The sequence below is a fragment of the Mustela lutreola genome, chromosome 5, assembly GCF_030435805.1.
Source record: "Mustela lutreola isolate mMusLut2 chromosome 5, mMusLut2.pri, whole genome shotgun sequence".
Lineage (NCBI taxonomy): Eukaryota > Metazoa > Chordata > Mammalia > Carnivora > Mustelidae > Mustela > Mustela lutreola.
The window spans coordinates 27,206,949-27,226,780 of record NC_081294.1 but is presented as its reverse complement, the minus strand read 5'-3'; the positions used below and the strand labels follow the sequence as shown (position 1 = coordinate 27,226,780).

General features: G+C 45.5%; 1 protein-coding gene across 3 annotated transcripts in view; it reads right to left on the bottom strand.

The window, feature by feature from the left end:
* The window catches only part of RAI14 (retinoic acid induced 14), a 143,953-nt gene that overhangs the window by 112,012 nt on the left and 12,109 nt on the right, over window positions 1-19,832 (bottom strand). For all 3 annotated transcript variants that reach the window (XM_059173759.1, XM_059173760.1, XM_059173758.1), the window contains exon 2: window positions 6,013-6,093. In XM_059173759.1, coding sequence (XP_059029742.1) covers window positions 6,013-6,048 — 36 coding nt within the window. In that variant the 5' untranslated portion in view covers window positions 6,049-6,093. The remainder of the gene's footprint in view (window positions 1-6,012; window positions 6,094-19,832) is intronic.

Genomic DNA, 19,832 nt, shown 5'->3' with positions numbered 1-19,832 from the left:
GCTGGTGAGCTCTGCCACTACAGACAGCGTTCTCAGGATGCAAAGTCATTGCCTGGGTCTTCGTGCTTAGGGAGACAGAGCAGAATTCATCTCATGCTGTTTCAGGCTTTGGAATTTGGGGAAGAGAATGCCCTGGGTCAGCAAGTGTGTGTAGCGGTCAACAGCACACACTCTGGAGGCCAGAAAAAGCAGAGTTCAGACCACTCTGCCATTCATCAACTATGTGACTTTGGAGAAGCTACTTAACTTCCCTTGACATTCATTTCTTCCTCTGTGAAATGTTATTAGAACAATGGTCTTAACTGGAAAAAGTATGGTAAGCATTACACGATAAAGAGCAGGTGAAAGCCTCAGTACGGTGGCTGGCATGTAGCAAGCATTCAATAAAGGAGCGCTCTTCTCATTTCTGTTGTCCTTGGTCAGCGATCCATATGTTTACTCTTGCAATGCATATTATGCATTAGGCACATTTAAAAAAAAAAAAAAACGGGACACTCCAGCCTCCCTCTCTTAGACACTGAACATAATCTGCAAGAAACTATGGCACTGAAGTCATAAGCACACATGCCGGGGGGCGGGGGCAGCAAAGCTTCAGAGAATCTTCTCTTAAATGGAGAAGCAAGGAGGTATCCTTTGGGTTGAATTGTGTTCCACTGCCCACCCCCTTCCCTTACTCCCCACCAGAACTGATGCATTGAAGTTGTGAAGCACCTCAGAAATGGACCCAATCTGGAGATGGGGTCTTTACAGAGGTAAGGAGTCAAGTTAAACTGAGGTCAGTAGGGCGGGCCCTACCTAATCCCACAGAATCGTGTCCCTACAACAAGGGGAGATCTGGACACAGAGACGCGCCTCCAAGGAGAGTCATGTCTAAAGAGGGAGGCGGAGATCAGGTGATGCGTCTATGAGCCGGTGATTGCCAGAAAACCATGAGAAGCCAGGAAAGGCTTGGAACAAACTGGCCTTCACAGCCCTCCCGGGAACCAGCCCCACTGACACCCTGAACCCAGACTTGCAGCCTCCAGAACTGGGAGACAAGACATTTCAGTTGTTCGAGGCCCTGGGCCTGTGTTTACAGCAACCCTAGGAAATTAATACAAGGTGAAACGGGGTAGCAGGCAGATTCCCCATTCAGAAGGGCTCACAAGACCTGGAAAATATGTAGCATGACACAAACCTGATCAAATTTCTCTCCAGAAGTTTACGAGAGTCTCATACCTCCACCCAAAAAGGTCATCTCTGCTGTATTTTGACATTATGTCTGCTGAAAAAGAGGCTTAGCTTTACAAAAGATTTGGCCAAGGTTCTTCAGTCAACAGAGAGACTTGGATTTTAAATATTCCCATTGTGTGTGTGTGTGTGTGTGTGTGTGTGTGTCTGTGTGTGTGTGCGTGCACACGCGCATACATGGTGGGGAGGGAGACTCGGGTGTCTGTAAAACCTTATTATAAATGACCAAAAACTCCCTGGGGAGAAAAAGAAGAAAACCACCTTGGCAGAGATGTGGATGATCGACCTTCCTAAGAACAGTTCTCTCACACAGGCAACAAATTCAGACTCCTGTCTGAGCAGGATGTGTCTGGTTCCTCCAGAGTCACAGGCCATGTGCATTTCTTTGGCTGAAAGCTGCAATCATTAGTAGCTGCTACCTAAAGAAATGCCACCGATTTCATAGCTCATGGAGCCAGCCATTTTGAACTGGCTGCCTTGACCTCCCCCACCCCCATGGAATGTCCACTGCTTCCCTATTACAATGAAAAACGTAATTAGGAACAAATCTTTCCTAAAATTAAACCCACGCCCCCAATGTAAACTTTGAAGGCCTCAGTCATGTCTAAGAGGCATTTCTCAAGATTCGTTACAAAGATCTTTCAACCCCATTTCCCATCCCTCAGGCTCCACTCATTTCACTCAAGGCACCAAAAATTGGCATTGACAAAGAAATTCCAGAAGCCTGAGCATTTTCTTAACAAAGAGAAATCCCAACCTTCTTGGCCTCATTTCTCATGATGACAGCTCATTTTTCCATGTGGAACCGAGTACTGGTGGCTGCAAAAATTTAAAGAGGTAAAGAAGCCACTTGCAAACTCTAGTCATAAAAGATATAAATAATGAGGATTTAAAACTCTGTGCTCATTTTATAAGCATAAAAGTCAAGCATGTCCATTTTTAAAACGAGAGTGAAAATTTATAATGTTTTTATTAAAAGACTCAGCCATGCCACAGGCTCTCTCCTGGGTTCTTGGAAGTATGACTGTTTTGCACGTCAAGGGCAAGTTTCTGAAACGGAGCCTCCCCACTGTGCTCTGGGGCTGGCTCCCCCAGCACTCCCCTCCCCAGCATTCCTCTCCCCCTGCACTCACAGCCAATGTTCCAAATCCTGGAGGCCTGAAGGGAAAAATCTCCCCCTCTGTAAAGCTCCCCCAATCTCTCCATTTCCAATGACTCAACCCCTCCGAAAACGGACAGCATTCATCATCCAGACCCTGCAATCTGACAACTGGTTGTACCATCACTGCGGAAGGCCCCCTTTACTCTCTGCATCACATCCGGTTTGTATTTCGCCTTGGTTGTTTCCTGCGTGGACTTTTTCTCCTCCTGTCTTGGTTTGTGAGTTTTTTCAAGACAAGAGGTGCACCTCACATTTCTCCTCTATGTTCTCTAGAATCTAACCCAAGTTTAAGGATGCCCAAAATAAAGTTATACATGTCAAGTGAAAGACGTCATCCACCGAAGGGCAAGCGCTGAGCTCCGTAATTCTCTGACTCCTGTGGGTTCCTGCAGGCTCCCAAGTGTGCACGGAGAGCAACGGGACAATGACAGTCCCTAACCACAGCCCAGAGAGCTGGGCTCGTCCCCCTGTTATACTCACATAAACCTGCTCTTGACCGGGTAGACAGCTGAGTCAAAAGTGTTCCGGGAAGGACACCAGGATTAAATCTCTACACGCATGATGGTCCTGGAGTGGCACGGTGACCTTAAGGCCATCCAGGAGGGCCTCCTTTGGGCCACTCTTGTCCTTTCTCACTCCTTGCTCTCAATGGCCTCCAACTGATCGGCCACAGACCTCCCAGGAACAGGCTGGCTGAAATGCGATCATACCATTGGGTCACCTGCCTTCTTTTGATGAAAGCACAAACATGATCTGCTTCCCTCTTCTCTCCTACCTCCCAGAAATACAAAGAACCCTTTCTTCCCTCTACTCCCTTCAGCCTCACACAAAGACAAGCAAGAAAATTTGATGGCTGGTGGTTTAGGATTGTTATTTCAGAGAGACCACTCACTTCCGGTAAGGAAGATTCCAGTTCGGCTCATTTAACTAAATATAAATCATTTGAAACTTGTTTTTCGCTTAGTAAGTGATGTGTATGTGCATAAACATATGCCAAAAAGTTCAAACCACAAGACACACATTGGAAACCAAGCCTACCTGCTCCATTCACCCCAGCTTCCCCCTTTGAGGCAGCAACTGTTACCAGATTATTCTGCCCTCCAGACCAGAGACACTTTACAAACCCTATTTTTTTTTATCAGGGGTTTCAGATTAAGATAAAGGAATCAGCATTTACCCTGCATCACCTGAATGCCAGGCCCTATGCTTTGTGTTTTACATACATCAGCACATTTAACCTTCATGACAACTCGGTAAGGTTCACATGATTTTCCCCATCTTCAGGTGAGGAACCTGAGGGTCAGGAAGGTAAGAGACTTGCCGAAGGGCACCAAACTGGATCCAAAGTCACTCTTCCAAGCTCCTGCCTGGAGTCAACGGGTTCCAAAGTCAACTCTCCATTCAACTTTCGTTTTAGGAGGCCTGTGCTTTGGAATGGGGCTGCCATGGCAGAAAAATGGATGGTACAAAGTAGAGCTCTGAGAATCCAGACAAGTTACTATACCTTCCTAGGTTTCCATTTCTCCGGCTGTAAAAATGAGTCTAATGGTAATACCTAACATGTACGGTTCAATGAATTTCACCCAATGAGCTTTGCATTGTACCTGACCGAGGTCAGTCCTTCCTCATGGTTAGTTATCACATGGCTGATGAACAAACTGATACACAGACCCCAAATTTGATATTTTGATCAAATATGAAAAGCCATTTGACACCGTCTGGCCTCATGATAACAATCTCCTTTGCTCCAGAAGCTGCATCTCTAACATTTCTTCTCTTAGCACCAAATTCCAAAAGCACAGTCTTCTTCCTGCCAAATCCCAGCAGCTTTTAATAATGTTATTACTGTGGATTCTTAATCGCGGAAATAGTCCCATTTTTATTTAAAAACCTCGATTCCAGCAACACTCTCCCTCCTACCACCAGTATTTAATTTTTTAAACCCAACGTTTATGTGTCTTGTCATTTCCCCCCGCCCCTGTTCATATATCCCGGAACTCTAGATGGATTAAATTTTGCTAAAATAATCTCAGCTTGTATAAATGGAAGCTACCCAAATTTCCTTAGAATGGAAAAGACATTTGTTAACCTGGTCACAAGACGTACAAACCCATATCTGCTGCTTGACTTTTCCCTCCTCACTGAAAGCCACAGGAGCTCTGCTGGCTTGGGTATCATGGGGCCAGCAGATGGGGAGGCTGAAGGGGTTTCTCAGGGGAGCAGCAGGGGCAAGAGGCTAAGGAAGTCAGATGACCAAGGCTCTCAGGGGCCAGGGGCAAAGTGGAGGCCTCTGGCCAAGTCACTTCACATTTTCTGAGTTCCACTTAACTTACCTCAAGAATGCGAAGGTAAAAAACCCAATTTTTCCCTAAAATCCCTTTCTAGCTCTAACCTCTAAGTGAGAGAAAAATTTGCAACCATCCCACAGGCATCTTAACTAGTCTGGGCCCCATCAGCACAAAAGATAAGCTTCAGCCAAAAGGAGCTGTATGCCTATGGCCTGTTAGCCATCAAAGGTACAGCCTCCATTTATTTTAAAAACTGGGGTGTGTTGGGGCACCTGGGTGGCTCAGTGGGTTAAAGCCTCTGCCTTCAGCTCAGGTCATGATCTCAGGGTCCTGGGATCGAGCCCCACATCGTGCTCTCTGCTAAGCAGGGAGCCTGCTTCCCTCTCTCTCTCTGCCTGCCTCTCTGCCTACTTGCGATCTCTGTCCATCAAGTAAATAAATAAAATCTTTTTTAAAAAAATTAAAAAAACAAAACAAAACAAAAATGGGGGTGTGTCAACCTGTCCTAGAATTCATGGCAAAACGATAAAAATCCAGGTTCACCTCTGGTTACTTCATTTTAAAGGAGAGCCAAGCAAGCTCTGGATGAGGGTTGACATATCTTAGCTTCCATCTGATGTCCTGCCATGAATTTCTCCCATTCAACAATTCTGTTCAAAGCATCCAGAGTCCCAGCGGGGTTTCAGAAGTGACCTTGCATTAAGACACCACGTGTATAAGAATGTTATGCTATTTTTCTCCAGTTTCTCCTCTTGGAGACTTCGTTTCATACCCCGACATCGGAACTGGTTCCTCCAACCCAAAATCTTATACGATGGATAACAAATGAGTAAGAACCCCAGGAATTCAGGGGGAGTCAAGGTGCAGGCAGCAAGAGATACTGTTGTTTTACCACAAAAACCTTAACAGAGAGTTTGAAAAAACAAAAACAAAAACCTTCTTAAAGCCAAAGATGAACCAAGCTAACACGTAATTCCTTAACTACTCTCACCAGGCCATCTTCCTCCAAAACAGACATTCTGAATCAGATTTGGGGGACTTTAGAAATGCCAAGGTTTTTACCAATTCTTTTCTTTAAGATGTTGGAATGGACTGTTTCTTTCTCTACAAGGCACAGACTGCAGGACTGAAGAAGTCATTTTCAAAAGCTATGGACACAAACAGCACAAAGCGCGCCATTCACAAGAGCCACCCAGAGCTGAGGGCCAGGGCGCTTCTGGTTCCTGTAGCTGATTAACTCAGGGCCTTATCACGGTGGGAGTGGAGAGCTGTGACTCCTGCCCCAGGAGAGGGAGCGTGGAGCCGACAGACGGTGAGTCACCACCTACTTACATCGCTCTTCCTGAACTTGGCTTTCAAGCTCTTCATGTTTAGTCCAGTCAGCTTTCCCAAGCTCTAGAGATTTTTCAACACCTAAGCAGAGAATGGGAAAAAAAAAAAAAAAAAAAAAATTAAATCTTTAGGTTCCCAAATAAACCCCACAGATATTCCCTCCTGATGAGATGATGACTTTTTGGCCGCGGGCCATCGGGACTGAGTTAGGAAGATGTTCAGAATCAGAAGCTAAGAAGTGGTAAAGAACATGTTATTTCCCCTCGCTGTAGTCCCTAGAACCTTCTGACACTCTCAAGTTCACCAAAACTTTATTAAATGTCAGCTTCCCCAAGGTTAAAAGTAGAATGAGTTTCCCGTCACTGTACAAGAGGAGCTGCATGCCGCAAGGGTTCATGGTACGATCACTCCATCGCCTCCTTTTGAAGGGCCACGATAGTAAGGAGTGACAAGGAAAACAGTTCATATTCCAGATGCCATTCATTCCCTATTTATTTTTCTCAGCGTGGCTTCTCTTTTTTTTTTTTTTTTTTTCCCCTCCCAAATGCAGGCTCAGGGCAGTTAGTAAAAAATACCAGGAACAACAAAACCTCCCTCTTCAAAGACCTCATTCTGCAGGAAGCCACTCTAAACAATGAAAAAGGCTCCCATCCTCCAAACCCAAGGTCTCGAGGGACCAAAGGATTCCCAGTTGGAGCTGGCAAACTCTTAGGAAATGACCTCCTTGAGGAGGTCTGAGGTCTCCTGGAAAGTGAATGTAATTTAAAAAAAAAAATACATATGTACTTTTTCCCCCCAGGGAAGGTAGTTCCCAGTTTTCACTGGATTCTGCAAGGAGTTGTCACCCTTCAGAAGTTAAGACGGTTGATCCAAGCTAAGTCCCGAGGTGGTGATGGAACCTCAGAGACATTAGGAAACCCGAGCTCAGTGGACTGCCTTTCCCATTGCCCTACGAGTCCAAAACTAAAACCAAAACACAGAATCCTGTGCTAAAATATAGTATAGACTATCTTTTCCACCCTCAAAAATTGGAAAATTACAGAGCATGGAACCTTTGCATTTAAGCCAAAAGGGCAAGAAAATCTAGGTGCAAGTTCCCAGCACACAGGAAGCGCTCAATAAATGTCACGTCAAGCCTCACCTGACAAAGTGAGAACAGACGAACTTGAACAGTACGAGCCATTAGAGCACCAAGGAATAGCACTTCCATGTTTAATCGCAGCTGGCCTTTCATTTTCAAAAAGCCTTTCAAGGCCATCTCCTGTTCCTCCACCATCTTATTCTGGACCAAAGACTAAACTTATTCTGGACTAAACTGAAAAATACAAGCAACTGAGTGGCTATACTCATCCCTCCTCGGGTCCTCATCATGGCCTCCAGAAGTCGTCCAGCGATATTCTGGCTTGTATTCTAACATTGTTTACTTTCATTTTTGCCGCTGTCATTAAACAGGGCTTGGGACAGATGGGGCAAAAACCCAGATAATCATAAAGCACTTGGATGACATTAATCTGGAGGCCACACCCCACTGCAGTCTCACTGGGGTCCTTTTCCATCTTCCCAGCCTGAGCAGGCGTGACTGTGTTGCCTTGGAAACCACACAGGCTGTAATTAGACCTTGTTAATTGCCCAGCATTTAACCAGAGGCTGGGCTGGTACCTGAACAGCGGAGTGCAAATTCCAGGACAGCTTCTCGCTATTGGCTGGTAGGTATGAATCCGAATCAGAAGGCCCTGGGGACAATTTCCTAAATGCAAAATCCTAGTCCACATCTTGTGGAAACAACTTCAGGGAGCGGGGCCCAGGCATCTCCCTGTTTGTATCTTTTGCGCAGTGAGGTCTGAGAATCTCGAAGTGAGGTAGATGAGGCAGGGAACCCAACTGTCAAAGTGCAGGATTATACAACAGACATTTTTCATGTTATAGCAAACCACCTTTTGATGAATCCAAGCAGAAATCATGGTAATCAGACACTCACAAACTGCCACGGGCTCATGGTTCTCCATGAAAACAGTAATCAGCCTTTGAGTTCAACTCCTTCCACCTTTGGGTAAAGGGTCAATAACCAAGGAGCCCAATCCATGTAACAGGAAAGGGAGAAAAGAGAAGCCAAGGCTTTCGGAGTCCACAAACTGTGTAGCCCACCAAGGGAGAACCACCCAAAGCATTCCTTCGGTTGTAGGACACAGTGTCTTAGACAATGGTGGGTTAAGATGTTTATCTGAGTTCATGGGGGTTTTTGTGGGTGTTGTGCTTTTTCCTATGTGCTTGTTTTGTCTTTTTTTTTTTTTTTAATTATGGCAGTGAGAACATGCAAACTCCTATTTGAAGAAGATTAAGTAAATAAAGCACTTAATTCCCAAAATTCCCAGGAGCAGATATTAGCTGTGAAGTGCAGGTCTTCCTGGAGTCATGGGTCTGGGTGTGTGATAGCTGGGTGGTCCATGGGTACAACTCCCAGATGAAAGAGGTACAGGTCAAGGGTAAAGAGGTTCTGGAAATTTTTAGAAACAAGAACTATAGCCCGGGGGGTAATTAAAGTTAGTAAAAGGTCACTGTTTTCCTGCTATTCATGGAAGGATCTAGCACCTGGAAGTCATGACGAACGGGAAGCAAGCTGCCCCTGACACGATGCTGGATTCTGTGTGCCCCGGCATCTTCTCTTCCCCAAGAAGACCCATGGGCAAATCAGGGACTGAACTTCCTTGGGTCTGCTGAAATCTCACAGGCCCAATTCCCAAATCCAAACTTCCAAATCCCAAATTAGGTGACAGCCTGTCTTGACAACAAGTGACATCAGTATATCTTGGCTACACTGATAGCAGTCCTTGGACCAGCCACTTGCTCAAGACAACTCAGTTCAAAAGAGCTGCAGTGAAAGTGAATCAGCTGTGCACCAGCCTAACCAGTATAGCACAAACCGAGGGCGAAGGGTCACACATATATGGGAAAAGTTGTAAGGACTCTTATTCCAAGAATAAAACACATCTACCCACTGCGCAGAAGTATTAGTTTACTAATATTTGCCTGCTGAATCCAGAAGAAATCACTGGAGCCACCTGGGTAGCTCAGTTAAGCATCTGACTATTGATTTCAGCCAGAGGAGCAGAATAAAGATCAGTTCATGATCTCAGGGTCATGAGACTGTGGCCCACATTGGGGGGGGGGGGGGGGGGGGGTTCATGCTCAGCAGGAGTCTGCTTAGAGATTCTCCCCCTCTGCCCCTCCCCCTGCTCACATGCTCTCTAAAATAAATAAATAAATAAAATCTTTAAAAAGAAAAAAAAACCTAGTAATTCCTGGAAACATGGCTTCCATCGCTGGTCACCAGTTATCATGTGACATCAAGTCAACTGGTGAGGATAGAACAGGGCAGAGATGCACAACCCTGTTGCCCTCTCACCTGAAAGCCAACATCCAACGAATGAGGTTTATTAACCCATTTTCCCTTCAAAAATAATGTAGCTCTCAATCAAAGCTAAGCATGAGCAACCTCTATCAGCTATAATTCTAGCCTATATCAAAAAACCTTGATATTAACCTGTACAGCTTTATCATGAAGGTTAGATTTTTTTGAGTATTAAAAATAACTTACAACAAATACAGGGTTTCCTTTGGGGAGATGCTGAATCTATTGTTATGGCTTCACAACCTGGGAACATACCAAAACTATTCAACTGTACACTCAAGTGGGTTAAGTGAAAACGTGAATTGTATCTCAACAAAGCATGCTTGCGTACACACGCGCTCTCGCTCTCTCTCTCGTATACACACACACACATACAGATATGATCTCCACTACCTTCCCTCATCCTTAGCCTTATGAAAATTCCAGGTTAGAAATTTCTGGACCAAACTAAAAAAGAACTTCAAAGGAACAAAGGTTAGCAAGCAATGCCCTTAACGCTAAAATGTGTTTGCCCCTAGATTTTCTTTATTTAGCTATTTCCCTACCATAACCCACCCAAAATGAAGTGGTCAGAAAGCTCCTCTATCTTCAAGTTACGCCCACCCCCACGCACCCCCACGCACCCCCACCTAGGACCCACGGATTATTCCATAAGGCAACACAGCCAATTCTGTCAGCCCGGGAGAGTCCTCTTGGAAGAGCCAGGTATTCTGATTGCATAATCAGAAGTAGGGCTTGGAAATCTTTTTTTTTAAATCTCCTCAGGTGATTTGGATGTTCAGCTCGACTGGGGAGACACTGTTCTAGACCCAGGGATAGTAGACCTGTAACGGACACTTTGACTAGAGACGTGGTTCCAGGAGGTAGGAGAGATCATTATTGTCAAGCCTCAGATGTGTTTGAATCTGTCACAATCCCGGGGTGTGCAGCAGTCGGGAACGGAGGTCGGGGGGACGGGAGCCCTCCACACTGGAAATCTCGGAGAGCACCAAGCTGGCTCCCCATGGCCACTGGGCGCACTATGAACGCACAAAGGCAAATGGCAGCTGCACGCAGGGGCCCGTTTTCTTGCATCACAAGGACACACCAGGTGCAAGGGCAGTGGTGTATGGTCAATCCCTGGGAATCACTGGGGCAGCCAGAGGAGCAGAATAAAGAACAACGTCTTCTGCCTGCGGACTCCTTCCATCGCGGAATGTGGAGAGGCTTCTACAGCAACACGGTAACACTGACCCAAGCTAAGCCTCCAAGATTGGCTTCAGGGTATGGTTTGGTTTTTTGAGAAAATTCAGACTCACCCTCCAAAGCACTGAATAAAACCTTGAACAAATGTAAGGAACTAAAATTAAAATACTTCTCGGCTGGCCGGCACCTACCTCTTCCCCCTCAAGTGCTTGTTTCCTCAGACAATAATCTCTCTGCAACAAAGAAGGAATTTCGACCAAAAGCTGTATAAACACTCCATCCTCTCAGTCTGGCAAAACAAACACATTCTATAAAAGGTCTCTCCGGGTCAACTTTCCCCAGAAATTGACCTTGACAACACACACAGCACCTCATCCCAGCCAAATGGTTCCCAGGGTCAGAAGCTGCTTGAAGTCTCTGCCTGTGCCTACCACTCTCCACAGCTTCGGAATAAAGAACATCAAATGGGAACCAGAAGCCAGTAAGTACTGTTCCCCCTCACCTGACTTCTTCCACAGCAGATACGTGCTTATCCCGGTAAGACGGAATTTTAAACACACATTTAGGTTATGAGAGCCCTCAGAAGGATTCAAAGCCCACCAAGGATATGACATCTCGTAATTCGGGTGTCAAATACTGCAGGAATTCAAAGAGTGGAAATCTTCAAGGGCCAGGAAAAAATCAGAGATGTCTTCGTAACATGGCCTTAAAGGAAACTCAGGGTTTGGGCAAGCTGATGAGGAGAGGGTATCTTGTCTAAGCTTTCCCACAAAAGACATGTCCATCTCAGATTTGCGACAGTCAGACACCGGTCCAATCTCGTTAAGCAGTCCTATAAGCTTCTCTGGGGGCGACAGGGGGGCGTTGAGTAGATGTAGTGGGAATCATGGCATGGCAGGGTCCTTCCAAAGAAAGATCTTCTCCCAATCTCCACATACTCCGACCCTTTTACAACCTGGATATGAATGAGGGGTTCAAGACTCCCATTATCAGCTTTCCACAAATTTGAAAATGTACATCTCAGGCTGCTTATTTACTTTGGGATGGAGGATTTTTAGGGTAGGATTTTCATTTTGCTTATACTCTGTCACCGGCCGTCAGCGTACAATCATATTCATGAATGAATATGTAGAACAAAGATACAGGTTAGGCACCTGAATAGCCATTACACTTCACTCCTTTGACCTCGGCAAAGCCCTCTTTGGTCCCAGATGCACTGGATTAGTGGCACTTGGATCTGAGTGAAGGCAACAGGATTAGATTTCACCACTACACAGAACGATAAGTTGAAAAAAGAAAAGAAGAGAAAAAAGAACATTTGGTCAATGAAGTCTTGCCAAGCTGCCCCTTTTTAAACCATCCTGCCTGCCCTCCTCTCCTGGGCTACACTCCTCACACAGCAGCCTCCCAACCACAGACCTTAGCCCAGAGAACCGCCCATTTTGAATAATGGAATGTGACAGTCAACTGAGAACAAGGACCATCAGACAGAACTTCCTGGGGCAAGTTCTCAGGATAGAGATTTTATCAGCCTCATAGGAGAGCCCAAGGGGCAGGCCAAGGTTCCTCCCAAACCAACACGCCCATCCTCCCCCCCCTTCTGTTACTTGGCCTGAGATTCTACCACTTCTACTCAAAGAGCTGCTCAATAAGGAAAAAGTCCATCCTAAATCGGTGCAACCCTTCAACTCCAACTTGAGCAAGACTCTCCACAGTCAACCCTCAAGTTCACGACGGCTGAACAAGTCAACGGTCAATGAACGAATGGATACTCAGTGCTAAACTGGAAACATGAAGATACAGAAGAGATTTCCTTCCAAAGCAAGCAGCCAGGACCAGATGCAGATTTTCAAAGGATTTCGCTCAAAAACTGGTAACAGAAAGGGTCAGAGTGTGTGGAGACTGGGGAGGATCTCCCCCACCATGCCCAACTTCTCCCCTCCAATTCACCCCCCTAACCCTGGGAGTTACACAAGGCCTGATAGCAAGATGCCAGGAGAAAGTGAGGAGAGAGATCTTCTTATGGTGGGGAGCATTCTGCAATGTATACAAATACTGAATCATTACACCACACACCCAAAACCAATATGAGGTAAATCAATTATACCTCAATTTAAAAAAAAAAAAAAAAAAAAGGTACTTTGCAGTTGAAATTGCAGAATTTTTTAAAATTGAAGTCCTAGATTTCATCCAGAGGCAAGGGACATACTACCTTTAAAGAATAAAATTCAGAGTGGGGTATTAAAGAAAGCTGCTTTAGGATTACATCTTAGGATGTGGCGCCTGGGTGGCTCAGTGGGTTAAAGCCTCTGCTTTTGGCTCACGTCGTGATCCCAGGGTCCTGGGATCAAGCCCTGTGTTGGGCTCTCTACTCAGTGGGGAGCCTGCTTCCCCCTCTCTCTTTCTGCCTGCCTCTCTGCCTACTTGTGATCTCTGTCTGTCAAATAAATAAATAAAAATCTTTAAAAAAAAATAGGATTATATCTTCGGAGGCTTATCTATTCAGCAAACCAGATACTTACCAATAAATAAAGGAATGTGTAAAACACGCAAATTCTACCTGGCATTAAATACGGCCCGGGTGATTTTATAGATGTCATCGTTTTTATGAACTAAGGTTCAGGCTTGTTAAAAGAGTGCCCAGATGATAAGAAAGGGAAAAGTTTAGGGGGAAAAAGACATAAGCAATAGTTTCATTTTGGCAGTGAATCCTTTCTAAAATGCACTAATATCTCACTTTTTCCCAAGAAAATGAATGACCACATTCAATTCTAAAATTGTAAATGTCATTCGGATACCATATCATAATAGTCATGTGGTAAAACTCTCTTGAGAGCGTTAATCTCCCCCAATGTAGTCACAACTTGCCTGTATCTAGAGGAGGACGTTTCTCCAGAGACACAAATACATCATTCTTCTTTAAAAATCACACCTGCTGTCAACCAAAACCGATCTAGGTGCGTGAATGAGTTGGGTCAGCGGCACCGAGGCAGAGTCGGCCAGGACTCTGGCAACATGACTGTCTAGTTGGTCAAATCTGCTACTCACGTGCTCCGGGAAGCCCACCCAAGGAAAAGCCCCAAAGTTACCTCAAGCCCTAAATCCACCCAATTTAAAAAGCACAGGCTGAATCAACACTAACTACTTCTGGAATACAAAAATCATGCTAGGGCAAAAAGACTCCACTGGATTATCCCTCACGTTGAGATTATTTTTAGATCTCTCAAATGCCCTTTCTTTTCCATGTTCCTAAATCTTTGGTGTTGACGTCAACAGCACCATCTAAACATATGACTGTTCATCTTTCCAGAGAAAAGGCTGCGCTGCACTGCATTCGCTAATCATCAACCCCAAGCGGTAAGGCACACGTTATGCACCTTAGCTTCTTCCTTCCAGTCTGTGCCTGGGGCTTCAACCATCTGGAAACCCAAAAGAACTGATCAAGTTTAAGAATACAGGTCCAATCCTCAAACGGTACTGGTAAAAATAGAAAATGTGGAAAGCCAGAAGTCACTGTGGCAAGCAGTTTGGCAGTTTCTTACGAAGTTAAATATAAAGTTATCACACAACCCTGCAATTCTACTCCTCCTTGATCTCGCCAAGAGGAATGAAAACATATGTCCGCACAAAGTTGTACACCAATGGTGACAGCAGCGGTATTCGTGCTTAGGAAGAGGTGGGAGCTACTCAAAGAGCCACCAGCTAGGTAAATAAACTGTGGCCTTCCAACAGGATGGAATGCTAGCCAGTGCTCAAAAGGAATGAAACATCAGCATGCCTTGCAACACGGATGGAACTTAAAACCCTGTGCTAAGGGAAGGTCACCCATAAAAGATCACATGTTGTGAGATTCCATTTGTAGGACGGGGTCTAAAAAAGGCAACTTTATAGAGACCAAGTAGATTAGGATCGTCTGGAAGTGGGAACAGCGGTTGCCGATGGGCATGAGGGATCTCACTGGGGGGAGGGAAGCAGTTTCAAACGGGATTGTGGTAATGACTGTACAACTATACGATTCCAAAAATGATTAAACTGTGGACTGAAACTGGTAAATTTTATGAAATACCCTCATGCGGTCTTTTAAATGTCAAAGACAAAAAGTGAGAAGGAGGGCCATCTGTAAACTTAAAGAGTGAAAAATCCTTAGAGGAATTGAGAGGGTAGCTTTCATCCATGGTTATATTTAATTTGTGTTTTTACTCTAGAAAGACTTACTTGTCAAACATTGACTTACCGCCTGTTTCATTGGTTTCGAAATGGGGAGGACTCGGACTCTCCACATTCTGGAATGCTGAAAATGTCATTACAGTGATCCCAATGGCTCTGTTGAGCGAGCCGAATTTCTATACCCATTACATCCAGTGCCTCAAATACTTCTCAGAATATAGATTATGTGAACTCCAGGGGCCTCGGCGCAGGAGTAGAGGGTAGATGGAGAGCACAGAATTATTTCTGCTGCCCCAACTATCATGTCTGAACACTGCTTCAATATCATGCATTCAAAATTCCATGCTTCAGCAGCTCTTTCTGCCCACAGGTCCCATCCCTGTGGTTTCGTTAAAAACAAAACAAAACAACAACAACAACAACAACAACAACAAAAAACCCTTTGGCATCAAAAAGCATGTTCCTCATCTCTCGTCCAACAGAGAGGGGGTGTCTGCTCGCTCGAAGGCAAGGCTCTTCATTCCCTTTGACAGAAGGGTGTCACCTTGCGTGCTGCAGTGGGCCTACAACCCCAGTGCCCAACCTTCTCCTGAGAACTGCACCCCACTTCTGCAGAAACACTGTCCCTCCGGCCAGGCTATATTCTGGCCATAGCTGTCCCCCGAGCAATGGGAATGGGTCTTCAGCAAGGCTACTGGGAGACCCCCCAACCCGGGATTTTTAGGAGGGAAGATGAAGGGGAAAGGGGAGGGAAAGAAGAGGGAAGAAGAGGAAGGAGGAAGGGAAGGGAGAAAAAGAACCAAGGAGGCTCCCTGATTCCAGGGATCCCTGAGGTCTGGCAGCGGCCATCCCCTTTAAGCACAGGATCTGGGGTCCCATGAGCCAAGACACTCCCCTTCTAGCCCAAGCTGAGTGTCTGTCACTTGCCATCTAAGAGGAGAGACAAACCCTTCTCACCTCCTGGATCTTGCTCAGGCTGGCATCCCAGATGCCCCAGGCAAAGGGGGCCTAGAACTTCAACAGCCTCTGGTGACCTGTACCTCTATCTGTTCAGTTCATTTCTGATCAGGAGCTAAATTCTCTTCAGGGACCTACAGAAGGGCTGAACACAACAGATGACCTACCACATGTCCCCCCTCGAGCCCCTTGGTAAAGAAGAGCATTTTTATCATTCATTTGGCCATCAGGTGCTCCCTGCTCTGTTCTGCCTCAGGCAGCAGGCCCCCACCCACCCCTACCCGATGCACTCCCACCACCCTTCACCTCTGCCGTAGCAGTCACCCCCAGAAGACCTTTGCAGGGGCCCAGGGTGGATCTTCAGGGCTATTTCCATTCTGAGAGCATGCTGCTCTTTGACCCTCCTACAGGAACCAGCCCACAAGGGAAAGGATCACCCTGACCTGCGAATACATAGCATTAAAACTATTTTAAAGCCCTCACGAAATAAAAAGCCACTGTACCAGCTGGGTCCAAGAGGGACCCCACGCTGCTAACGAGGTGGACCTTACCCCCTCTGCTCCCCAGGGGTCCTGGCTCCACAGAACTGAGGGTAGACCCAGGAGGGAGACAAGGAAGCTGCTCACCGAGCTGAGGCTAAGGATGAGTAAGAAAACAGTAGACAATGAGGAAGCTGCCCTGGGGTAAGGGGTGCAGGGCTGGGGCTCAGCTGGACCAGGAGGCCTCAGGTCCAAAGATAATCCCCAGGCAGTTAATCCTTGAATACCAAAGATCTGGCAGGCAAACACCCTGTCACTCACCCTAATGTAGTCTAAACAGGACACCTGCGAGTGGCTGGATGGAGGGCCCTACCCCAGGGGCTGTGCCCGCCTGGATCTGCCACACTTCGACACCGTCAAGGGACATGGGAAAGCCCTTGCAATCTTTTTTCATCAGCAGCCCCAGCCTGCTCCACGCCTGTGCCATATGGGACCGGGCGGGACGGGGGGGGGGGGGGGGGGGGGAGGGTAGCTAGCACCACCTGCCTAGTGAAGGCTGAATGCAATACCCTGGACCTTTTATCTTTCAATGTCCAACCACTTTCTGTGTTTAGGGATAAGAAACAAACAGCATTAACATGGAAGATGGGAATGCTTCCATGAAAAAGAACAAGGATTAAACATGTCCCCCCATGCCCTACACGTCCGCAGAGCCACGTACTTTGTACCTGATGCTAGGAAGGTTTACAGAAGGAAAATGTCGTGGCTGTGCAAGAACTTGCAATTTAAGGAGAAAAATAAGAAACCTATACTGTCTTACTTGCTCATAGGCCCTGAAAAGCAACTATAGGCCAAGGACATAGGGATGGAGAATTGTGGCTCATACCCAAACCCACCTACAAGAGAAAGGTCTATGCAGATCAGTGCCCTTGCACAAAAGCAGAGAGATACAGATTTGTCAGCCCAAAACACAAATGTCCACGTGTAATCAGTTTTTGATAAAGCTATTCTGTTTCTCTAAAGAAATGCTAGAAGCTAAGGACAAAATCCCAGGTAACGGGTAAAGACTCCGGGAAGCTTCAGTGTGTTTTCTGGGGCATCCCCGGGGTCAGATGGTACTAGGGTCAGAGGAACCACAAAAGGACATATTGTTTCGATCAGTGCCATCCAACCCATGTGGCTAATGAGCCACTGAAATGAGCCTAGTACAAACTGGTGTACTTGCTAAGTGGAAAACACAACGGATTTCCCAGACTTACTCTGGAAAGAGACTGTCGACTCTATCATTAAGAAGTTTTACACCAAATACATATTGAGAATGTTCTGGATACACTGGGTATCCAGTGTATCCAGTGTACACTGGGTAAAATCACATATTTCACTACAATTCATTTCATTTGTTTCTTTTGCTGTGAGAAAGCTGAAGATGGCCCGTGTGGCTTGTCCCTGTGGCTTGCTCCTACTGCTCTCAGCCCGTGAGGACTGAGTCTTCCTTCCAAGGCCATGATGGCAGCAAGCACTTAGCACTAAGACAGCACTTGGTGTCCTACAAACAAGGCAGGCAGAAAATGAAGCAGAAAATGTATGTTACCATGTTGTCATGCTCAACGTGCTTTTAATTTCATAAAATCTCCAACTCAGATCTAGTAAATACTCCACGTTCTGACTTTAAAAGATTCATTCTGCCACGTGGAGAAGGAAGGGTGAACCAACGGTGTCATGTCACTCGAGACTGATGGACTTCTGGCAAACTCAATGAGTACACGGCTCCAACGGTCCAGAAAAGAGGTCTAGATTTTTCTCTAGCAACAGCTGGACGCTTTTGCAGAGCACTTCCCAGGGGATTTAACTCACTCATCATTTCTTTCTGAGGGCCACCGTCTTCACTGGAACAGAGCTTTATTGCTCTGTGCCTGGATTAGGACAGACACCAGACAAGTTGTCTGGAGAGACTGAAGAACTTGGTTTTTTTGGTTGTTGTTGTTTTTGAGGATTTTATTTGACAGATGAGAAAGAAAGAGAGCACAAGCAGTGGGAGCAACAGATGGAGAGAGAGAAGCAGACCCCCTGCAGAGCAGGGAGCCTGACATGGGGTTTGATCCCAGGACCCTGGGGGATCATGGCCTGAGCCAAAGGCATTTGCTTAACCAACTGAGCCACCCAGGTGCCCCGAGATTGAGGAACTTGTTAATATAATTGGGAATAAGACCGGTCACTACAAAAGGAAAAATACCTTCATCTTTTCCACATTACCTGGTGATGTAATAATAGAAGGGCTAGATGAAGGGGTTAGGATACAGGGACATATTGTAAATGAAACAGAAGATGCTAGGCAGGTGTGTTTTTGTGACAGGGCAACCCGTCCTCATTGCTGTGGGTTACAAGGGCCCTTATAATCCTACTGGTTAGTCTCTCAGCACTTCTGTAAAGGCAGGCAGATAAGGAATGTGCTAACACTAGGAGGCAGAATAACAGCCACAAGAACTCTCTTTTACTTAAATGATGACTGCAAAATTTTTTCACTTCACAATTTTTTTTTTTTTTTTTTTTGCTATTTCATTATGAATGAGTCTTTACTCATTTAATGCTTCTACCCTTAGGAATTAGATGCTATTGTCATTATTGCTGGTTTCCAGATTAGGAGACTGCAGCCCAGAAAGTTTATTTGGCTAAAATGGCACAATTCATAAACGGAGGCTGGATTTCAACTCCGCTTCTGAGCCCAAAATTCCGTTCTGAGCCCAAGACACTGGGCTGCCTATTAAATGCAACATTAGTAACAGGAAAAAATATACAGTGGAAAAAAGACAGTCTCTTCAATAAATGGTGCTGGGAAAACTGGACAACTATATGTAGAAGAATGAAACTCAACCATTCTCTTACACCGTACACAAAGATAAACTCAAAATGGAAAAAAGACCTCAACGTGAGACAGGAATCCATCAGAATCCTAGAGGAGAATATAGACAGTAACCTCTTCGATATCAGCCACAGAAACTTCTTTCAAGATATGTCTCCAAAGGCAAAGGAAACAAAAGCGAAAATGAACTTTTGGGACTTCATCAAAATCAAAAGCTTCTGCACAGCAAAGGAAACAGCCAACAAAACAAAGAGGCAACCCATGGAATGGGAGAAGATATTTGCAAATGACAGTACAGACAAAAGGTTGATATCCAGGATCTATAAAGAACTTCTCAAACTCAACACACACAAACCAGATAATCGTATCAAAAAGTGGGCAGAAGACATGAACAGACAATTCTCCAATGAAGACATACAAATGGCTACCAGACACATGAAAAAATGTTCATCATCACTAGCCATCAGGGAGATTCAAATTAAAACCACATTGAGATATCACCTTACACCAGTTAGAATGGCCAAAATTAGCAAGACCGGAAACAACATGTGTTGGAGAGGATGTGGAGAAAGGGGAACCCTCTTACACTGTTGGTGAGAATACAAGTTGGTGCAGCCACTTTGGAGAACAGTGTGGAGATTCCTCAAGAAATTAAAAATAGAGCTTCCCTATGACCCTGCAATTGCACTACTGGGTATTTACCCCAAAGATACAGATGTCGTGAAAAGAAGGGCCATCTGTACCCCAATGTTTATAGCAGCAA